General features: G+C 36.3%; 1 protein-coding gene across 1 annotated transcript in view; it reads right to left on the bottom strand.

The window, feature by feature from the left end:
• Positions 1 to 16389, bottom strand: part of LOC128559646 (uncharacterized) — a 196527-nt gene that overhangs the window by 128494 nt on the left and 51644 nt on the right. Inside the window, exon 2 of the mRNA XM_053551956.1 lies at positions 14639 to 14755. Coding sequence (XP_053407931.1) covers positions 14639 to 14708 — 70 coding nt within the window. The 5' untranslated portion in view covers positions 14709 to 14755. The remainder of the gene's footprint in view (positions 1 to 14638; positions 14756 to 16389) is intronic.

The following is a 16389-nucleotide window of genomic DNA, read 5'->3' as shown; positions in this document are numbered from 1 at the left end:
AGTGCTACAGACCAAGTTTGATGAGGATCCATCAAGTAATTCGTGAAAAGAAGTTGTTTAAATGTTTCTATCTTTATCTAAAGCAGCCTCTGAAAGGGGCTAAACACCACCCCCCCCCCACCCCACCTTTCCTCCACTTCCCCCATTTGAATATAAATGATGCTACAGACCAAACTTGATGAAGATCTGTCAAGCAATTCATGAGAAGAAATTTTTTTTAATATATTTTAATGTATTTCTATTTTTACCTCTAACTGCACCTCACAGGAGCCAAAAATGAGCCAAGTGCCCGAACTTGAACAAACTCCCTAAAAGACATTATAATGATGCTATAGACCAAGTTTGATGAAGATCAATCAAACAGTTCATCATGAAAAGAAGTCATTTAAAGGTATTTCTATTTTCATCTCTAGTGACTCTTAAAAGGAAACAAACCCACTAATTGGAAAATTGCACCAAATCTGTACAAAATTGGGAGAAGGCCATATCAGTATGCTACATGCAAAAATTGATGAAAACTCATCAAGCACTTCAATGTTTAAAAATATTTCTATTTCAACTCTAGTGGCCCCAAAAAGGGATAAATGTTAAAGTGTATTTTAACAAATACAAGTATTGGAAAATACCTTGTGATGATCGTACAGAACAAGTATGATAAAGATCCATTATGCAGCTAATGTGAAGTTTGTTTAAGGTATATCTCCTTTTAGTCCCAGTAGCCCCTAAAAGAGGCCCAGATCAGACTTTAACATTGATGCTACATAGCTCAAAGAGCTATAAAAATAAATAGATCAGCAACTTGAAAGGCGTATAAAGCAAATCTCGCCAACATCCCGTGATAACGGTATGAGATCTCTTTTACCGGAAGTGGCGCTTTCTCCACGCGCCATTTTGTATGCGAAAGCAATTATTCATCAGTAAAATAATTATCACCGTATGACCACGCTTCTTTTGATGGCAAGAAACGTGTACTTTGTGTCTTAAGACTATTTCACATTAAACTAATGTTGTTTTAGAAGCTAACATGTATTTTAAATGTAGTTTTAAATGTACAAATTGTAACTCCGTGCTCGCCGATGTTTGTCTTTACTAAGATAACGCCGATTCACGCTCTGACACAAGATCACGCGAGATTACAGCCAGTTGCCATTCTGTGTATTTTTACTTCTTTGCATAGCTTAATGAAGATCCCTAACCCCATTTTAACAAAATTTGGAGAAGTCCTCATAATAATGCAACAGACCAGCTTGAATGAAGATCCATCAAGCTGTTCATGAGAAGAAGTTTTCTATTTTTATCTATAGAGAGAGGACCTTGCAAGGATGCTACCCTCATGAAAAACAATCAAAATATTTCTGAATTGTAATCTGAATGATTGCTGAACATTTCTAATTTGTCAGAAAGTACCTTTGTTGCTAATTTATGAATACCTGCTTGAATTGGTACAATAAAAAAAAAAATCAGATGTCAATTCATAAATGTTCAGAAATAAATTCAACATAATTCAGAAAAATTAAGACATAATTCAGAAAACTTCAGACATATTCAGACATCAGTTCTTTCACAATTAGAAAATCTCAAGAATCAAAACAGAAATATTCAGACATTCAGAAAATCTCAGACATCAGTTCAGAAATTATCAGAATATGGAAGCTAAATCAAACACAATTTAAGACTCGACTTATAATGCATTTATGCGACATGTGTGAAGCTTTGTACTTTTTGAGAAATCTGCTTACATGCAACACTTACCCAAAGTTTTTAACTTATGTATAGGCTTAATTAGGTTGACAAAATGTTCAATTTAATATTTAAGCCACAAATTCAGAAATATTCAGCCATATTTTCTGAAATATTCAGAAAAGCTAAGATATAAGATATAAAAACAAGAGGGCCATGAAGGCCCTGTATCGCTAACCTGACCTATTGACCTAAAGATCATCAAGATTAACATTCTGACCAAGTTTCATTAAGATATGGTCATAAATGTGGCCTCTGAAGTGTTAACTAGCTTTTCCTTTGATTTGACCCCGTGACCTAGTTTTTGACCCGACATGACCCAGATTCGAACTTTACCTAAAGATCATTAAGTTTAACATTCTGACTAAGTTTCATGAAGATACAGTCTTAAATGTGGCCTCTGGATGATTTTCCTTTGATTTGACCTGCTGACCTAGTTTTTTATCCCACCTGACCCAGATTTAAACTTGACATAAAGATCATCAAGATTAACATTCTGACCAAGTTTCATTAAGATATGTTCATAAATGTGGCCTCTATAGTGTTAACTAGCTTTTCCTTTGATCTGACCCGCTGACCTAGTTTTTGACCCGACATGACCCAGATTCAAACTTGTCAAGTTTAACATTCTGACTAAGTTTCATGAAGATACAGTCTTAAATATGGCCTCTAGAGTGTTAACAAGCTTTTCCTTTGATTTGACCTAGTGACCTAGTTTTTTATCCCACCTGACCCAGATTTAAACTTGACCTAAAGATCATCAAGATTAACATTCTGACCAAGTTTCATTAAGATATGGTCATAAATGTGGCCTCTATAGTGTTAACTAGCTTTTCCTTTGATTTGGCTTGCTGACCTAGTTTTTGACCCAACCTAACCCAGATTTGAATTCGAGCTACAGATCATCAAGATTAACATTCTGACCAAGTTTCATTATGATATAGTTATAAATGTGGCCTCTACAGTGTAAACTAGCTTTTCTTTTGATTTGACCAGGTGACCTAGTTTTTAATCCTACATGACCCAGATTCAAACTGAACCTTAAGATCATCAAAATTAACATTCTGACCAAGTTTCATGAAGATACAGTCATAAATGCGGCCTCTACAGTGTTAACAAGCTTTTCCTTTGATTTGACCTGGTGACCTAGTTTTTGACCCCAGATGACCCAATATTGAAATCATCCAAGACTTTATTGAGGATAATACTCTGATCAAGTTTCATTAAGATTGGGCCAAAATTGCGACCTCTAGAGTGTTAACAAGCTTTTCCTTTGATCTGACCTGGTGACCTAGTTTTTGACCCCAGATGACCCAATATCAAACTCGTCCAAGATTTTATTGAGGGTAACATTCTGACCAAGTTTCATTAAGATTGGGCCAAAATTGTGACCTCTAGAGTGTTAACAGTCAAATTGTTGATGACGGACAACGGACACAGGGCGATCACAAAAGCTCACCTTTGAGCACTTCATGCTCAGGTGAGCTAAAAATGTTTATTTGAACTGGCAAAATTTTGAACCAATTTGGACTGGCTGAAAGCCCACAGTTACCCTTATTGTTAATGTTCATTGATTACTGCCACATCAAACTACCAAGTAACTTAGCTAAATTCTTGGTTTCATTATTATCATTCATCTTTGAATTTGACCTGCCTAAACATTTGTTAAAACTAACAAATGAAAATGCAACTACCACTGCCAACCTCTTGTAGGTTTGCAAATGACTGCATCATAGAGCAGTTTGCATCCAAGGCTGACTGTATAAACTGTGCTGCTATCTACATGTATCACTGAAACAAATCCACCTTAAAACTAAAATAAAGCTTACCAGGTGGCCATTTTTTTTTAGAAAAAGGGTGGGGAATTTGCTGCAGCTTACAACATAGACAATGTGATTAATCATCACTTACAAGAACAAACAAGAACAAGAACAAAGTTTATTTTGTAAATAAAGGCCTCCGGCCCATAATACAATATTACAATAAAACAAATATAATGATATGAGTTGTGCATAGAAATGTAACTATTCATTATCCTTTAGCTTCATAATAGCGTTAACATAAAAAGCAATGTATTTAATTCTATCATCATTTGAAGATTGCATGAGATTAATAAAATGAGGGAATTCATTTCCACCAGCATACCAGGAATATATAAAAATTTGTCTTTCTTGCCTATATTTGTAACATTTAAAAAATACGTGGAATTCATCTTCTATGCATTCAATATCAAAATTAATGAAACAGTATCTACATATTCGATCTTCTCTTGGAATTGCAAAATGGCGACCAGTCTCAATAGCAAATTTATGGCTAGAACATCTAAATCTTGCAAGCGATTTTCTAACATAAAATGGTAAGTTCAAGCACAAATACCTTTCGGGATTTAAACAAGTTTTAAAATGTTTGTATGTATCACAACGAGTCGAGCCATGAATATTATCATGCCACATTTGATTCATACAGTCAATTAATCTTTGTTTAAAGACACAAATAAAATTGCTAACATCACCGACCTCTTGACTTAGCCATACAAAACCAAAGCCATAGCGATACAACAAATTTTTGACAGCGCTAGCCCAATTCTGTCTTCCTATTTCATCGTGCCTTTTCAACATAATATAACAATTTTTGGGATATCGTGCGTCAGACATGGCAAGTAATTTACACCAGTACTTAATACATTTTACATGATGATCAATGCACAAAGGTAATCTGCCACATTCACCAAGGGCAACACTATCATTTACGTAATTATTAACTCCCAAAAACTGCTTACAATATTGAATTTGAACCTGCTCCAATATGTGACATACTTCTGTTCCATATATTTCAGCCCCATAAGTAAGTATGGGTTTAACCATTGAATTGAACAGCTTAAAATATTCATTATGTGAGAATGCACCAAAAGATTTCTGATAAGCCTTTATAGCATAAATAGACTTACGAGCCTGTGCAGCAAGCTTTGATTGCGCTTTAGACCAAGCTAATTTTGGCGTGAAAATCAACCCCATACAGGGCACTAGACAACTTTTGGGGACAGGTACCCATACCCTCAAGAAGGGGAATTTTTCATCGTTTCAAGACAAAAGGGGAAGTTTTTAGCTATATACATGTTACTACTTTTCACACTTATTAATACTGTTTTCAAGCAGTTCTAACTAATGAACCTATATTGCAGCAGTAACCTTCCTTAGAGGCACTTTAATATAACTTGAAACAGAGTTCATATCTAGTTGTGTCAAACAATCTTTTATCAGGGGAATTTTCTTCTGAGAAAGGGGAAAAAAACATACTATTTTATGAGGGGAATGGGGCCCATATTCGGCCCCAAAAATGGTCAAACGAGTGCCCTGCCATAAATTTATACATCGAAGTAACATTCACTGGACTATTATTATAAAACCATTTTTCATATGTTCGAAGCGGTCCTCCGTTCTGAAAACAATTATTTCCGTTTTTTGCTGGTTTATAGTAATACCGGTGTCTTCTCAAAATTGCGCTATTGAATTTAGTTGTAATTGAAGTTCGACCGCTGTGTCTGCACAGTTCGTGACGTCATCCGCGAAAAGTATACATACAATGTCCGCAATTTGTTCCGTTATAAAGATACCCCGATGACCTTTTGATCTCAAGAAGGAGGATAACTCATTAATGTATAAATTAAAGATTATCGTACTGGTTACGTCCCCTTGTCTGGTCCCAACATTGCAATGAAAGGGCTGAGATAATTTACCGTCACCGACTCTCACTGCGCCGCGCAAATTTGAGTACATAGATAATAGGATTTTGAACAGATTACCCTGCACCCCCTTTCTATGCAAACTGGCAAACAATTTATGGTGTATCAGGCCATCAAAAGCTTTTTTAAAGTCCACATATAAAACATAAAATCTCCCGCCTGGCTTACTTATGTATTATTGTACCATACTTTGCAAAGTAAATATGTTGTCTATCATAGAATATCCGACGCAGAAACCAGCCTGCGACTCATCTATTTTGTCAAATTCCTCCGACCATGTATATAATCTATTATATATAATATTCGCAAATATTTTATACATAACGTTAGTAAGAGCAACTCCCCTATAATTAGACAGGTCTTCTTTAGATCCCGATTTATGTACAGGAACTATAATACTATCCCTCCAAACTTCCGGGAATATACCAGTACTCAAAATCTTATTAAATAATGAATGTAGTAGCGGAGTAATAATATGCCTAGTATTTTTGTAAAACTCAGCCCCGAACCCATCAGTACCTCGAGCCTTCCCATTTTTTTAATTTTAGAATACTTTTAGTAATTTCCTCTACCGTAATTGTAGAGTTTAAAACCTGGTCATATTCCTCATTAACTGTTTCTATACCCCATTCTAAATCCAACAAATATGGCTGGTCTTCCTTAAATAACAAACCGCGAAAATAGTCCCTCCACGATTTAGGGTCCACGTCCGGTGTACTACTTATATTACTATGCCGACTATCTTTTAACAATTTCCAAAATACTTTCGGATTTTTTCGAGCCAATATTAATTTGTCTCTCTTAGCGCAATGGTGCTCTTGTTTTTTGAAATAACAAGTTGCTTTAAATTGTTTACGCAGAGTTATATAATTTTGAAGGTCCAGCATCATACTAGTCCAGCGAAACCGCCGCAGTGCTGCGTATTTCAATTGTTTCGCGAGGTCACAGGTTCGATCCCACCAGGGCTGGTTATTTGAATTACATTTTGAAGTTTTAACTTCCTTTCTATATTTAACACGCATATTTGTAGCTGAATTCTGATAAAGTCCTAATATCTTATCTACAGCACTATTAATATCTAAGTCAATTTCAAATAAAATATTAGCCGCCATGGTATTGCAGTTATTAATAAACAATGTTAAAAATTCATCTATGTGAGAGCTATTCCATTTATATTTATCAACATGACCAAAATTATTATCATCATGCAAATTTGGTGTAGTATTATTACAGCATTCCTCTACGAAAAATGATAACCTTGAGCATAAAGGCATATGATCAGACTCTCCTCGCATGTCAACTTTAAAGTGTCTTATACAAGAAAAGAGTTCAGACGAAATGACATGGTAATCTACAACACTAGCGCCATTATATGTTAAATATGTATAATTGCCTAAAACATCCCCGTGCATACGGCCATTAAGGATATGTATACTATGAGAACAACATAATTCAATGAGAGATTTCCCAAATGAGTTAATCCACTCTGAGTCCTTATTATTTCGTGGGTGCTCAAAATAATCAGAATTATACCTATAAATATCAGTATTAAATATGTTTTCTATGCTATCATCTGGTATATAGTCTAATAAATTCCTGGTTCGTGCATTAAAATCTCCTGCCAAGTACAAATATACCTCTGGATACATATGGCGCAGTGTAAAAATGTTATTATCAATATAATTTATGCCATTTAACTCATCCCTATTATTATAAACTGGTGACCCCTCTGGTGAAACATAAGCAATATACAAAACAATATCCCGCATAGATCTAAATGTAAAGAACAATACAATCTAGATAATCATGACATATTCTAGTAATGAAATTGTCTTTTATGAATGAATTTTTAATAAACACAGAGTATACCTCCACTATTACGCAATGCGTACAATGATTTTTCTCGTACAAAGTCAAAACATGTATAATTATCAAGTAAGCTTTCGAATTTCATATTGTAATTTCCCCATGTTTCAATAAGTCCAATAATGTCAAACGATCGTAAGTAATTTAAAAAGTTTGAGTCATCAATTAGCTTTCTTAAGCCACACACATTCCATGTGATAATGTTTATGTTTACAGGGCCTTGACCTGCATCCTAGTCCGTCCCGCCTACTGCTTCACTTTCGCTGTCGCTCACAAGTCCCGATTGGCTGTCCTCGATGATATTATGGTCATGTGACTGATCACGTGGTCCGTTACCATGCGCTCCGCTATCACGTGGTCCAAATCTGAGTGGGCGTTGTCCTGATTGAGTACTCCCGACCCGTACTACCGAATTAGTTAAGTCATTGTATTTATACACATCATTATCAATAATAAGCTTGTCAAAACGCAATGAGGCATATTGTCCGTTGCTTCTGGCCTCAACTAATCGTTTGCTGAGTTCACGCCTGTGTAACTGTACACGTTCTGTGTAATCCTCACGCACTGAATATGGTGAATTACGGTCAAATATTTGCTTTGATGTTTTCAAAATAGTGTCATGATCCTTATAATGTGTAAACTTAGCAATGATAGGACATTGGGCAGATTGCTTGCTACCAACACGATGAGCCCTCTCTATGCTTACATCACCCATGTCAGAAAGCCCAAGAGTATCTGTTATAAATGTTCGAACCTTTACCTCAGTGTCCTCCCATTTTTCGCCCAAATTTCCCGCAATCCCATAGAAGCGTAAGTTGTTCCGATGGGAGTGGCCCTCGAGAATGTCAATTTTCGACACAAGCTTATTAAGCTGATGTTTGATGTCTTTGTTTTCCTGCTTAAGCGGCTCGTTTTCCGCTTTGAGCATATTCACAGTATTGTTTGTATCGTCCACCTTATTGTTTATGGTGGCTAGGTCAGCCCGCACTTCTGTTTTCATGTCTCGCAGGAAAGCCATCACCTCGTTATCTTTCGTCGCACGAGTGGGGCGTCTGCTCGTTTCCTGTGACGGCGGTGGCGTCGATATTTCAGTAGCCGCCGACGAGGCTGCCTCCGAAAAGGACAGCGTCTTCTGTTTAAGTCCACGTGACGGTCCGGGACTCGACTCAATACCATAATACTCATGACTTCATGATTTTTTCCCAAATATTTCTGAAAACTTCTGAATATTTCTGAAAAGTTCTAAAACTTTTCTTAACAAATCTAAACATTCATTATCACATTCTGCATCTGTCTTTTATTCTAAAACCTCTGTAAGTAATCAATAAACTTACATCAAGTTCTTTTTTGTTGTAATTAAACAAAAATGTTTTCTATTTTAACAGTTCAGCACCATAATAGAGTATTCAGAAGTAACTTTTAGGAGTATTTAAATGTAACAATAATACCGACTTGTATGTTCAGTTAGTATTTACGCAACGCTATGCCAATGTGATTAAGTTACCAAAGTTACATAATGCCCTTTTCATAATAAACATTTACATAAAAGGGCAACCACACAGGGTGCCATTCAACCACTACCGTCGCAGAGTAATCTGACCAGAGGGACACACACAGAGAAAGCCCTGGTCATGAATAGCGAGAGAGAAATCCATTAGACACAGGCCTGTCTGGCTAACAACCTAGCTCTTTGTGAATGGACAGTCTGGTTCTTTAACATGCCTGGTGTGTTGCACCAATACAAGGGAAGCCATATATTTCCTGTGAAAACCAATACTGGTCTCTTAAGTCAGGAAGACACATCTCAATAACTTCCAGAGCCGGGATGTAATTGACCATGACATAATGCATAATTTTGTTTATAATGTGGTTGCCACATTTTTGCTATGAACATTAAGTGCATTAAAGAAAAATATGACTCTTTTGAATATAGGATTTTACTGATTAACTGTTACTAAGCATTGTTGAAGTCTATATATGAGGAAAAGACAGTGAATGTTGAGCTTGAAGGTTCTTAAAAGATCTGGGTCTTGAAAGGCTGTAAAATTATAATATTTGATCATGGACATATTAAATGTACCATGTAAATCTGTATTCGCTTTTTTTCACTTGTTTAAAAATGTAATGAATTTATGAAAACAAATTATGCACATTCTGTTGTGTATAAAAATACTTTTGAAATTGTGAATTCAGAAATTCATAACAAGAAGCATTTTTTACTTATTTCTGATATGCATTTCAGTAGAAGTTTAGAAACCACTATAGACAAGTGACTACTATATACAGGTTTTAATTTTCAGACATAATAATTATAATTGTATGGCTCGAGTATTAGGATAATCATAAGGTACCCATAATTTTAAAAGCAATGAAGGGAGGTAATTAAAGAATATCTTTTAAGGGAGATAATTTCATCTGGAAAAGAAGAAGTTCGGTACTGCAAGTGATATATAAAGAAAAATAGGTTAGTGCAGTAGTTATCTGGCAAGGTGGAGGAGGTTATCGGGTGAGCCGAAGGCGAACCTGATAACATCCGGAGCCGAGCCAGATAAACTTTCTCCATCTTAGGCACTAACCTATTATTCTATTTATCTTGTCATTACTTCATTTTCCAATATTTGGCAATCTATTTTACAAAAATAAGTGTGTGACAACCATTTTAATGACGTCACTTATATAATGACGTAATCACCTACACAGTAATGTGGTTACAATTAAAAATCACAATAACTTCTTCGTTTTTGAAGAAAAACTAATTATTTGACCACTCATTTTCTTAGTTCGGACATTTCCAACACAATGGTGATGGTTTCAATGCAAAATTTCTTATGACAACAATACCGATCATAAGGTCACATGATCAACTGACTGTATATCACTGGTCACGTGTCAATTGACGGTATATCAAGAAAGATATACGGCACCCTGATACTGGGTCGAAAATACTGCAAGTGACAGGATAAAGAGAAATATCTCACTGATATTTTTCAGTATTTCACCAGTTAGCATAAAATAAATATCTTTCTATAAGTTTAGATGATTTTTAGCATTGTATTTCAACTTAATTATGTCTTTTATTTCTGAGTTAAACCAATCTTGTTGATATTTATATTTAACTTGACATTCCTTTTTAGGTACAGTTTGATTACTAGGTCATGCGTGTTTACACGTTTTCAAACCAAAATTTCTCTACTTACAAAATGTCCTTTCTACTTTTTGATTATGTTTTGTTTTAGCTTGAGTTCATGTTTTTCTTATACAAGACACGCTAAAATATGGAACCCTGAGTTAAGGTTACAAAATGCAATCCTTAATGTTTACAAACACAATGATTACAGAAACGAACTGTAAGTGATGATCCATAACAATGTTGAAAGTAGTGGGCCATTTTTAGTTGTAGTTATAACTTTTCTGGTGAAACAGACAGGAAAGTGGTCACTAAATGCGAGATGGGGTATTTGTACATTCATAATGTTTGAGGCTCATTTATATATAAATGGTCAATAATAGTTGATGATAAGTTTGTTACTCTTGTGGGTTTGGTTTATCTACTATAACTGTGTGAAATTATATGCTCTTGTTATATTGTTCCATGTATTATTCACTGATTTATTTCAGTTTACGAATTATGGTGTACTGTCTGTAATGCTGCAGTGTCCATTAGTTTTCAAATTTGTGTCTCTTTGTGGACACTATATAAAAGTTTGTTATGCAGGGATTTTCATGTTGGACCTTAGGCTGGCCATTACAGACAGGGTCACACTATGCCTGAAGGGTTACATCAGAGGATGGGAGCAACATTTAAAGAACCTGACTGTTGAAGCCCAAAGGACAGGAACAACAAAGGAAAAAAATTTAAAAAAAGAAAATTCACAAAAAATTATTCTAAGTCCACAAAAAAATCCTTACTAGGTACAGGTACGCAAAAATATATCTAACAATTGGGAGGTACCATACATGTTGTACCACAGAAAAGTGGTCTCAGTTTTTCCCTACAGCCAAAATAAACAAGAGGGTCATGATGACCCTGGATCGCTCACCTGAGCTAAATATGAGCTACATGCTTCAAATGTCAAACTGATGATAAAATATTAAAGAAGTCAGTAGGTCACATTCATGGTCAATGAAATTCAGTTTTACCATTTGTGTGCAAAACTGTGTATGTCATCAAAATTTCAAGGCTGTATCTTAAAAAAAAGAAAATAGGTCAAGGTCACAGTCAAGTGACATCATATTACTTGGGGTCATCAGGTAATTATAATTAAACAGTCTTGGAAATAGGATCAGATGATTTTTTTAAGTATTTTTCCTATATAACTCACATAATAACTAAGTAACCCCAGTGTGGGGCCTCTTTTAACCCCAGGGGCATAATTTGAACAAATTTGGTAGTGGACTACTAGACAATGCACCATACCAAATATCAATAGCCTAGGTCGTATGGTTTCAGACAAAAAGATTTTTAAAGCTTTTTCCTATATAAGTCTACATAAACTTGGGACCCCCAGGGCAGGACCTCTTTTCACCCCAGGGGTACAATTTGAACAATTTGGTTGAGGACCAGAAGACAATGCTACAAACCAAATATCAAAGATCTAAGTGTTGTGGTTTCAGACAAAATGATTTTTAAACTTTTTTTCCTATATAAGTCTATGTAAAACTTGGGACCCCCGGGGAGGGGCCATATTTGATCCTAGGGGGATAATTTGAATAATCTTGGTACAGGACCACTAGATGATGCTACATACCAAATATCAAAGCCCTAGGCCATGTGGTTTTGTACAAGATTTTCAAAGTTTTCCCTATATAAGTCTATATAAACCATGTGACCCACTGGGGCGGGGCCATATTTGACCCTAGGGGGATAATTTGGACAATCTTGGTTGAAGACCTCTAGATGATGCTACATACCAAATATCAAAGCCCTAGGATATCAAAGCCCTAGGCCATGTGGTTTTGTACAAGAAGATTTTCAAAGTTTTCCCTATATAAGTCTATATAAACCATGTGACCCACGGAGTGGGGCCACATATGAACCTAGGGGGATAATTTGAATAATTTTGGTACAGGACCACTAGATGATACTACACACCAGATATCAAAGCCCTACACCCTGTGGTTTTGGACAAGAAGATTTTTAAAGTTTTTCCTTTCGGTTGCCATGGCAACCAGAGTTCTGCATGGAATTCAATTCTTTGAACAATTTTGAAAGGGGACCACCCAAGGATCATTCCTGTGAAGTTTGGTGTAATTCTGCCCAGTGGTTTTCAAGAAGAAGATTTTTTTTAGAAAATGTTGACGGACACACGACACACGATGGACGAGACACGATTGACGACGAACGACGGACATTGACCGGTCACAAAAGCTCACCATGAGCCTTTGGCTCAAGTCAGCTAAAAAGTTTCAAAATAAGCAATTTATAGTAACATAAAAGAGAAGTAATTCAAAAACAAGAGGGCCATGAAGGCCCTGTATCTCTCACCTGACCTATTGACCTAAAGATCATCAAGATTAACATTCTGACCAAGTTTCATAAAGATATGGTCATAAATGTGATCTCTAAACTGTTAACTAGCTTTTCCTTTGTTTTAACCCGATGCCCTAGTTTTTGATCCCACCTGACCCAGATTGGAACTTTGACCTATAGATCATCAAGATCAACATTCTGACCAAATTTCATTAAGATATGGTCATAAATGTGGCCTCTACAGTGTTAACTAGCTTTTCCTTTGATTTGACCTGGTGACCTAGTTTTTAATCGTACATGACCCAGATTCAACCTGGACCTTGAGACCATCAAGATTAACATTCTTACCAAAATTCATGAAGATACAGTCATAAATGTGGCCTCTACAGTGTTAAAAAGCTTTTCCTTTGATTTGACCAGGTGACCTAGTTTTTGACCCCCGATGACCCAATATTGAACTTGTCCAAGATTTTATTGAGGATAAAATTCTGACCAAGATTGGGCCAAAATTGTGACCTCCAGATTGTTAACAAGCTTTTCCTTTGATTTGATCTGGTGACCTAGTTTTTGACCCCAGATGACCCAATATCAAACTCGTCCAAGATTTTATTGAGAGTAATATTCTGACCAAGTTTCATTAAGATTGGGCCAAAATTGTGACCTCTAGAGTGTTAACAAACTTTTCCTTTGATTTGACCTGGTGACCTAGCTTTTGATCCCAGATGACCCAATATCAAATTCGTCCAAGATTTTATTGAGAGAAATATTCTGACCAAATTTCATTAAGATTGGGCCAAAATTGTGACCTCTAGAGTGTTAACAAGCTTTTCCTTTGATCTAACCTGGTGACCTAGTTTCTGACCCCAGATGACCCAATATCGAATTTGTCCAAGATTTTATTGAGACTAGAGTAACATTCTGACCAAGTTTCATTAAGATTAAGCTGAAATTATGACCTCTAGAGTGTAAACAAGCTTTTCCTTTGATTTGACCTGGTGACCTAATTTTTGACCCCAGATAACCCAATGTCAAACTTATCCAAGATTTTATTGAAGGTAACATTCTGACCAAGTTTCATAAAGATTGAGCCAAAATTGTGACCTCCAGAGTGTTAACAAGCTTTTCCTTTGATTTAACCTGGTGACCTAGTTTTTTGACCCCAGATGACCCAATATCGAACTTGTCCAAGATTTTATAGAGGGTAACATTCTGACCAAGTTTCATTAAGATTGGGCCAAAATTGTGACCTCTAGAGTGTTTACAAGCTTTTTCTCTGATTTGACCTGGTTTTTGACCCCATATGACCCGATATCGAACTCGTTCAAGATTTTATTGAGGGTAACACTCTGACAAAGTTTCATTAAGATTAGACCAAAATTGTGACCTCTAGAGTGTTAACAGTCAAATTGTTGAAGACGGACGAATGACGGACGGACGACAAACGCACGACGGACATAGGGCGATCACAAAAGCTTACCTTGAGTACTTCGTGCTCAGGTGAGCTAAAAAATGGTTCTTCCAAATAAAAACAAGAGCACTGCAATGCAGAGCAATATACACAAAGCAAAGTAATATATGACCTTTGACCCCTAAGTGTAACCCTGACCTTGAATCGAGTCATCCGAAACATGCGCTCTGCACATCGTCTCAGTGTGGTGAACATTTGTGCCAAGTTTCTTTGAAATCCTTCATGCAGTTCAAGAGTTAAAGAGTGGACACAAAATCCTATCTGTTAAATCTAACTGCACTACCAGGCATTAATTCAAAGGTTGAACTGAAACCTGTTTTACAACTAAAACCAAATTTTTTAAACATAATACCTTTTGAATCTCTGTTAGATGATGGTCCATACTTAGAGTAAGACATGCTTCCATACCTAGAGTAAGACATGCTTCTACTATTGTTAATGCTGTATCTCTACTCCATTAATTATCAACCTGAAAAAGACATGTTAAATTTGACATTTCCTCATCATCCCACACAGTCATACCCCAGGGCAAGTGTTGTTTATACTTGCATCAGTTGCTCGAGTCTTTTAAAATAAATATCTCAGCCATGTAATCCTTTTTTATAGCACTTTCTGAAACAAGAGGTCCATGAAGGCCCTGTATCGCTCACCTGACCTATTGACCTAAAGATCATAAAGATTAACATTTTGACCAGGTTTCATTAAGATATGGTCATAAATGTTGTCTCTAAAGTGTTAACTAGTTTTTCCTCTTATTTGACCTGGTGACCTAGTTTTTGACCCCACATGACCCAGATTCGAACTTGACCTAAACATCATCAAGATTAACATTCTGACTAAGATTAATGAAGATACAGTCATAAATGTGGCCTCTAGAGTGTTAACAAGCTTTTCCTTTGATTTGACATAGTGACCTAGTTTTTGACCCCTACTGACCCAGATCTGAACCTGACCTATAGATCATCAAGATTAACATTCTGACCAAGTTTCATTAAGATATGGTCATAAATGTGGCCTCTACAGTGTTAACTAGTTTTTCCTTTGATTTGACCTGGTGACCTAGTTTTTGGCCCTACCTGACCCAGATTGAAACTGGACCTTGGGACCATCAAGATTAACATTCTGACCAAGTTTCATGAAGATACAGTCATAATGTGGCCTCTACAGTGTTAACAAGCTTTTCCTTTGATCTGACCTGGTGACCTAGTTTTTGACCCCAGATGATCCAATATCGAACTCATCCAAGATTTTATTGAGGGTAACATTCTGACTAAGCTTCATCAAGATTGGGCCAAAATTGTGACCTCTAGAGTTAACAAGCCTTTACTTTGATTTGACCTGGTGACCTAATTTTTGACCCCAGATAACCCAATATCAAACTCGTCCAAGATGTTATTGAGGGCAACATTCTGATCAAGTTTCATTAAGATTGGGTCAAAATTGTGACCTCTAGAGAGTTAACAAGCTTTTCTTTTGATTTGACCTGGTGACCTAGTTTTTGACCCCAGATGACCCAATATCAAAATCGCTCAAGATTTTATTGAGAGTAACATTCTGACCAGGTTTCATTAAGATTGGACCAAAATTGTGTCCTCTAGAGTGTTAACCAGCTTTTCCTTTGATTTGACCTGGTGACCTAGTTTTTGACCCCAATATCGAACTCGTCCAAGATTTTATTAAGAGTAACATTCTGACCAAGTTTCATTAAGATTGGGCCAAAATTGTGACCTCTAGAGTGTTAACAAGCTTTTCCTTTGATTTGACCTGGTGACCTAGTTTTTGACCCCAAATGACCCAATATTGAACTCATCCAAGATTTTATTAAGGGTAACATTCTGACCAAGTTTCATAAAGTTTGGGCCAAAATTGTGACCTCTAGAGTGTTAACAGTCAAATTGTTGACGACGGACGACTGACGACGGACGGACGACTGACGACGGACACAAGGCCATCACAAATGCTCACCTTTGAGCACTTCGTCCTCAGGTGAGCTAAAAAAAAATACAAGATCATGTTAAACAAGAATGGTCACTATTGGTGACAAATGCCCTCGAAGCATGCCCAAGAATGCTACAGTTGTCTGCGCAAAAAAATGACACATCA

The sequence above is a fragment of the Mercenaria mercenaria genome, chromosome 9 (genome assembly GCF_021730395.1).
Source record: "Mercenaria mercenaria strain notata chromosome 9, MADL_Memer_1, whole genome shotgun sequence".
Taxonomy (NCBI): Eukaryota; Metazoa; Mollusca; class Bivalvia; order Venerida; family Veneridae; genus Mercenaria; species Mercenaria mercenaria.
This window is presented reverse-complemented; position numbering and strand designations above follow the sequence as displayed.